The 8,367-nt window shown below is 31.9% G+C and overlaps 1 protein-coding gene across 1 annotated transcript; it reads right to left on the bottom strand.

The window, feature by feature from the left end:
* Positions 1-3,580: 3,580 nt before the first annotated feature.
* On the bottom strand, positions 3,581-6,967 carry LOC131060924 (protein IN2-1 homolog B). The gene is made up of 11 exons (XM_057994364.2): positions 6,829-6,967; positions 6,701-6,744; positions 6,518-6,583; positions 6,288-6,348; positions 6,086-6,169; positions 4,991-5,089; positions 4,514-4,625; positions 4,330-4,406; positions 4,119-4,226; positions 3,929-4,006; positions 3,581-3,819 (listed from the first exon to the last, which is right to left on the bottom strand). The coding sequence occupies exons 2-11, from the start codon at positions 6,709-6,711 to the stop codon at positions 3,811-3,813; spliced, it is 705 nt and encodes a 234-aa protein (XP_057850347.1). The 5' UTR covers positions 6,712-6,744; positions 6,829-6,967; the 3' UTR covers positions 3,581-3,810.
* Between the last annotated feature and the right edge of the window lie 1,400 nt (positions 6,968-8,367).

The raw sequence follows: 8,367 nt of genomic DNA, 5'->3' as shown, positions 1-8,367 counted from the left end.
GTTAAATGAAAATTTATGATAGTTCAACCAACGAAGTGCCCTTATTTATCATGTGTTGAGAACATGAAACATATCTTTTGGGACTGCACATTTGTTAAAAAGAAATGGACAATTGAGCTAAGAATTTTCCTGCTATCTTGTATGATGAGCTTAAGTGTAAAGAAGTTAATTTTGGTTTCAGTATGCAAAACAATGTTATTGTTGATTCTATTAGACAAGTAATTTTAAGGCATATATGGAAAACTAGATATGCTACAATATTTTCTGAAAACTATAATCAAATAATTCACACTTTAAGGCTTTACTCTGACATCTTTCTTTAGGTGGCTTTTTTTGTTCTTGCAACTCCTAGTCTTAGATGAGAAGAATATGAAGGTCATCGTTCAACTTCAGCAAATCAAAGATCAAGTGTTACAATTCCAATTGGATGCCTATGTTTGTAATTGTATATGGTGAAAGTGGAGAGTGAAAACAACAATATTGAAAGACTAACAAAGATCCAACCACAAAAATCTATCCTAACAATTAAAGTAATCCACCATACACAAATGAAGATACCGAAGACCATGCAAATAAAAAAAAAAACCAAATATACCATTCACATGTCTAGCAGGGTTTCAATCTCCATTTCTTCCTATCTCCATTGATCGTGTTTGATATATTTACTCTCAGATTTTATGTATGCATAAGAGCTCAACAAAGAACAAAAATGTGGTTGATAGCTTGATCACAAGAAGGCTTGATTGCATAAGATCGATTAGGTAATTAGACAAAACACAACGTAGCGAATAAGACTAAACAATGTCCCATAAAAAAACACCTCGCTCAACACCTACCTAAGCCAATCATACCAATGCGGATTACAAACTAGCGGCAAATCAAACCTACCCACTCAATTGTAGCAAATCAATCCAACTCCCATCTCTATAGCCCCTACCATAAGACAAGGCCATAAAACCCATCTAAATGCCTATATAATAGGTACAAGAAACGATGGAAACACAAGCCATGGGTGGACGCTTTGATTGGCTAGTTCAGGTTGTTAAGTGCTAATTTGGTTGATAATGAAGGAGAATATCCTCTTATATAGAAGACACTATAAGCAATGAAGGGATAAGATTGAGAGGTGTAAAGGATAAATGGTCAGCTAGGATTAAAGGGTAGGTAGAGGATATAATTAAATGATAAATGGGGTAGGTAAGAGAAGAATTAAGAGATGAATGACATTTGTCATGTGTAGAAAAGACTAATGAATTAATTAAATAAATAAATATTTATTTAATTAATAGAGGAAGTGGGATCAATTAAATAAATAAAATATTTATTTAATTTAGGAAAATGACAATTTAAATAAATAAAAGTATTTATTTAAATGAGGAAAGGCTTAGAAGAGGATTAATAAATTAATTAAATAAATAAGAATTTATTTAATTAATAAAAGATTTAGGATAAAATAATTAAATAAATAAAAATATTTATTTAATTAGACAGGACAATTTTAGGTGTCTACAGTAATATGAAAGTTGTTAAGTTTCAGTAATGAATGTCCTTTTGAGCCTTCTAGTGGCTTTGGTTTTGTAGTGAATGTTTCATTCAAACTTTTGTAACTTTGAACTTATGGCTAAGTTATTGTTTCATTAATCTACTTACTAATAGATCATATCCATTGTAATCTATTTTGTTTCAATATAAAACAGGTTCAAGTTCATGATTGTAGAAATGTCCTCATCCACATAATTGATTTGATCAACTATACAACTTTACATCTTACTTCACTTGATTCACCATTGTTTCTTCTACTCTTTAATATTTAAAGACAATTGGCATTTAGAAATTCATGTCAAAAGGCTTGCTATTATGTCATAAGTGGACATGGTCTTTTGGGTCAATCTACAAAATATGTCTATAATATTGATAATAACACTCTTCAGAGATACATATGTTCATGTAAATTTAAACTCCTTTGAGCACACCATTTGAAGTGGTATAATTTATGGTATGTGAAGATAGGTCAAAAGACGTGAATAACTAAATGGTTGCATGCAATATCTTTAAATATAAGGACACAACACCATATAATATTGTATTTAGTTGAACTATAGAGAGAAAAAATAATTTGTGTGAGATCCCAAATTTGAATATAAAATTTTGAATTTGAAATGGTCAAGTCCAAGGGTTGAAGTCAAACCCATAACAACAAACTTTACTTGTGATGAAAAGGGGACTAAAAGGGGGTGGATCACAATGGATGACATGCACATGAAAGTGCGTGCATATGTGGGCATAACAAATATGCAAGTAGATAAAATTGCAATATTGTATGAGGCAAAGGATAAATGCAAAAGGATTTGTGTAAGGGACTTACGAGATTCACTTAATAAATCAAATGCATAACACATGTATTCATATGTTAGAAGTAGGCACTCCTGATTTCATCTCCTCCATTCATAAGTTACTAATAGATACTTCTTTCATTTCCACTCCTCAAGCTTATGTTTCTTATTCCCCCTTTCTCATGCCACTCCCTACTATAGCTCCACTATTCATAAGTTGGACTTAAGATATTTACATAATAAATCAATTGTGTAACACATGTATTCATATGTTACAAGTAGGCACTCTTAATTTCATCTCCCTTATTCATAAGTTACTAATAGATACTTCTTTCATTTCCACTCCTTTTCTTATTCCCCCTTTCTCATGCCACTCCCTACTATAACTCCACTATTCATAAATTACTAATAAACAATTAATTTCCACTGCTCAAGCTTATGTTTCTTATTCCCCTTTTCTTGCCCCACTCCCCACCAAGTAAGGTATGTACCTATTTTTGTTAAATTTTTATATCCCTTTTATTACTTTTACCTATCAACCAAAGGTATTACCCACATCTCTTATTGTGGGGAATCTATTGTTGTAGAGAAAGGTTCCAAATTATCCTTGTTGCTTAAATTTTTGTAATAAAGGTCATTCCATGTAAATTATGAATTTAGGCATAATTTGGAATCCTTTTTTGTAATGGTGACACTCCTATAATTCAAAGGTCATTATATACAATTAAACGTGAATTGTGAATCAAGCATAAAGCATAAAAAATAATTTAAAATCTGCTTATGTAATGGTGTGAATTAAATTTGTTGTAAGGAAATAAATGTGTTGAAATTATACAACCATCATGTAATGAAAATGGTGAGTGGGACCATGCCCCCCTCTATTCTACTGTTGTCACACCCTTCCACCTTTTTTTGTGAATGTGTAATATTATTTTTATATAAATGATATCATGACACCTACCTTTTTTTGTGAATATGTGTTATATTATTTTTATGTAGATGATAATGCTAACACTTATTATACAAAAAAAAATAAAAAACACATTTCTTTTTATTAACATTTCCCTCTAAATTTTACAACAAAACTTCACAACAATGTTTTAATTTCTTTTTAAATATACCTTGAGAATAAAAAATTTGTAAAAATTCTAACTCTAAAAAATAAAAATCACGAATTTCCAAAAAATTAATTTAAAAAAAGAAAGAAAGAAGATTATTAAACAAAATAACATAACACCATGGTCATATAGTGGAGAAGATCCAAATAACACTGTTAATATAATTCAGAGTATTTCATCCTACAATTTAAACAGTACCAGGATTCCAGTGTGTATGGAACACTTTATTTATAGAAATCATAGTATCATAATTAAGCTTTCTTCGCCCTAACAACAGGACCTCCTTCCTTACAGCATCGACTACAATAATTTTAAGCCATTGTCTCACTCTCTTTCCATTTTCATTTGTCTCCAGCAATCTAATTAGCCTGCAGAAAGATAAAAATAATAAGTATGCGCCTTTCAAGGAACCCATTTTTCTCTTAGGGATTCAGATGCTAGAATATTATATAAAGCATTGTATCAGTGATGAAATACCGTGAATCTCTTGTATAGTACAGCTACTTCTTCTGGGTCAGCTATTGTTTTTGCATATGCATCAATCTTTTGCACTTCCTGTAATCAAACCAGTATTATTATGTCACACAACAGGGCAACTGATTATGGAACCAAAAAATTTACACCTTGAAATAACAGAAAGCTGAGATACAGCAGAAATTGCCCTTACCTGAATCCATTTCAGTAGTTTTGGCCTGCCAATTGTGATGTCATAGTTCTTATATATGGGGTACACAATCTGAAATCTTTCGAAAAAAGGAGCATATGCAAGATCAACCTGCATAAATTTCATGAAAAATCTCACAATTGTCAGAAGCAACAAACACAAAAGGATGATAGATCGAGTCCTGGAAATAACTATACATGATCAGATTGCTTACCGAACTGAATTCTCCTAAAAAAAAAGGCCCACCATCAAACTTCCCCAAAACATTTTCCAAATGATCAAGAGTAGGCGCTGCCATAGTTGGGAAAGTAAATGATCAATTCATCAACCAAATTCATCATGAAGATGGAGTATTCTACCAAGAACTTATCTATATCTGCAAGAAATATTCTCCTTACCAAGTGCTTCTGGTACCTCAGCTTGTGGCTTTTTCAATGTTGAAAACCCTGCTGTTGTAAAAGTGTCTGTATACTTCAGTAGTTCTTCTGCAGCCTCCTTTTTCACCGTATCCTGCACAATTACAATGGATTCATGTGCTTTAACAGGATTGCTATTAAAAGTTAAGGAAGAAATTATTTGCCTAGGCAGTAAAGCCCTCTAGGTCTACTCCTACTATGTCTCCCCTAAAAGTGAAATATTAGCCTAGGTTTGTGCCAATTTAGCTTACAAAATGGAAAGAACATTCAACCAGTTAACAGTAAAGTAAGTTAAGTAGTCTAGATGAATGATTCAAACTAAAATGTCTTCATAGGTTTCAGTAATGTGACCATGATTAAGCTTTTGACCAACCCTAACTGCATGGCATTTTAATATAATTATTAAGATGGAATAACAGTAAAATTAATGAGTAGTTCAGATTCAGAAGCATCATATACCGTAGGAAGGAGTTTAGGCCCTCCAAAATTGGTCTCCAGATACGTCAGCAAGTCCAAACTCTCTCCTGTGACTTTGCCATCATGCTCAAGAGAAGGGACCTGAAAAACAAAAATAATGAATTGTTTTAAGTTTCATTCCTATACAAAATGTAGACATAGATCTAGATTATGCCTATAATTTTCCTCAAACCCAAGGAGTAGCCAACCGATCAACTAAAACTGAAGTTAAAACTTTTCATGGGTAATTTACAAGTCGAATATAGGACCTCCCATTTGTCGCTGGGTGTTCTATCAAACTGAGCTTCCTGAACTCTTGCTTACTGGTCCATCTTTGGTTCAGTTGTGATTCATTTTCTAACACCTCAAAGATTTCAGGTTCACCTTTGGTTCAGGTGTGACACCCCTCCTTGAGCCACATTACAGGTGATTAGGGATACTAGCTTGATCTAATTCTGTTAATGTTAAAATTTTCATCAGACTGTCAAATTTTTGATGGCTCTGTTAAAATGGCTAAACCATAAGTTTAATGGTTTCCTGACTGTTTAGGAAATCAGGTCTTTTTGGGTTCACTGAGAATAGTTTTTTAATGGCATTATTCTCAGATAAGAATTTTTTGTGCTTAACCTAAATCAATATAAATCTTGGCTTTGCCTTTACCGACCAAAAAAAAAAAATTTCATGTACCAGAACCTGCTGTGCGCTCTACCACTGAGCTACTGACCCCACGACAACCAATCCATCTTTGATTCAATTGTGGCTCAGTTTTCAATACTAAATGCTAATATTAGACTGGTTTCTATTGAAACAATCTACCCTGGCTAGCTATATGAAACTAACATACAAATTTTCAGAACAATAATGTTCCCACTTCGTTAGATTGGGTTAAAAAATTGTGGCATGTTTCTTATGTTGGCAAACCCTCATTCTAAACCTAACCCCTAAACCAGACATTATTAATTCCATTATCTGCTATCCATAAAATAATTAATAACACCAACTAATCCAGGCAACAGATCGTGACTCTCAAAGTCATTTCTGGCCTGAGTGGATGACATTGAAAACATCTAATTAAAGGAAAAAACATAAGTTGTATACCTTGTTAGGAGGGTAAACCTTTTCCTTGTACCATGTGGGTCTGTCCAGCAAGTCTATTGGAACTATCTGAATATCAGTCAGACCCTGCAATTTGATTTACTTATTGTTAATGAGAAGGTAATCTTCATAAGGACTGAGAATCTCCATCTATCATAAATCCATGGACATAGAAGCAAGATAAACCAAATGAAAGGTAACCCACCTTGTAGTTTCTAGCAGCCCAAACACGCTGAGCATAGGGGCAAGCCAAATTAATGTACAGTCTGCAAAATCCAATTTCATAAGAACAAACATACAAGGACAGCTAAATATTTAACGAAAATGCATTCCAACAGAATCAATCAAACAGATCAAGATCAACAAAGTGTAATAAAACTTGAGGCTTTTATGCTCCTACTGTGGGAGGCAAAACAAAGTAATTGCAGAGCATACCTTGTGGTTCCATCAAACAATGGGGGAGGTTCCGATTTAGAATTCAAAACAGGCGGGATCGCATCGCTGCAATTCAGTTCAGATCATATTAATTGCATGTTCATCTACAAATATAGCTTTTGGACATATGAAAATGGATGTTTTTATAAGCTGAAAAATGCAAAATGGATTGCTTATACTCACACTGCTGCCATTTTTGTTCTTAAATTACTGTTATGCTAAACTTCCTGCAAACACAAACCCCAAATTCTTAGTTTGGTTTCCATAGCACATCCAAGAAAATCATAACATAATCTTCTATGTTTTCTCACAATTAACGGCCTTGCTAGGTATTTATAGTTTCTGGCACTCGTTTAACACCATGAAAAGAGCAACTGTTTTGCTTGAATTCAATGGCAAGTAGTGTACTTATACTAGAAATTTGATGTTAAACAAACAGTAGGTGCATGCACCTACTCTGAGTATTTGTGAAAATGCTGAGGTCACTCATGACGTTTCACATTATCAATTAATTTGGAGGTATATGTTTGACATTATTAATTTGGAGGTATATGTTTGACATTATTAATTTGGAGGTCACTCATGATGTACATATTGCGTTGAGATTTTTTTATGTTTTAATCTAATTTATTATTTTTTTCAAATGTTTCGGCGGGTGTTATGAGAAAGTAAAACATGTATATATTTAATAGAAAATACTATAATCTTAAAGTTTTATTTGAAAATGCTGAGGTCACTCATGACGTTTCACATTATCAATTAATTTGGAGGTATATGTTTGACATTATTAATTTGGAGGTATATGTTTGACATTATTAATTTGGAGGTCACTCATGATGTACATATTGCGTTGAGATTTTTTTATGTTTTAATCTAATTTATTATTTTTTTCAAATGTTTCGGCGGGTGTTATGAGAAAGTAAAACATGTATATATTTAATAGAAAATACTATAATCTTAAAGTTTTATTTGAAATAATAGATGTGTTTCATGAAAAAAATATTAAGAATATATATTTTTATAATTAAGAAAATAGTAATTTGAACTATTTTAAATAAATATTTGTTATTATTTTTATGATGATGTGTTTCATCAAAAATCATATTATAATTTAAATATTATATTAATTATAATTATCTTGATATATAGTTATAATATTTTTTTGATTTGTAAGTTGTAGTATAGAGTTATTCCATTTATATTATTAATAATGGAAATATACATATGTTATGACTTTCATTTATAGATTCAAATAAAAATTATTTTCAACCTATGATCAATAATATTTTCCAAAGAAAGTCATCTGCCTTCGTGAGCAAACTAGTCTAATGGGAGTGTCCACTATAGATAATTTTGACAACCTATACAATTCTCTCATGATAATATTTTCTTTTAGCCTTAGGGAGGAATAGATTGAGACTCCATCATTACCCAATGTGCTATCCTAGCCAAGACTAATAAACAATGACATAGTACCACCAAAATTGTTTGCCATATGTACACACTCAAGCTGGAGATGAAGTAATTTATTATTTACTTAATATTAAGTTGTATCATGAACCCACCTAGCATGAGTCACATGAGATTTTACACATACACATCAACTGTCGCATGTTGGGATGTTTATAGTGTTTATTTTGTTATTATGTGTGTGGTGCACGTAGGGGGACCTAAAAGTACATGCATCACTAGGAGTTAACATTCTTGGAGCCACTTTATGTGTTGTATGTCACATTAGGACATATCTTGAATATATAAATTGTAAAAATGTATTTAATTTAATATTGGAAAATTATTAATAAAGTAAAAACTTAGTACCTAATATTAAATGAGGGGTCAATGGTATTGCA

This window comes from Cryptomeria japonica, chromosome 1 (assembly GCF_030272615.1).
Source record: "Cryptomeria japonica chromosome 1, Sugi_1.0, whole genome shotgun sequence".
In the NCBI taxonomy this organism is placed as follows: domain Eukaryota; kingdom Viridiplantae; phylum Streptophyta; class Pinopsida; order Cupressales; family Cupressaceae; genus Cryptomeria; species Cryptomeria japonica.
This window is presented reverse-complemented; position numbering and strand designations above follow the sequence as displayed.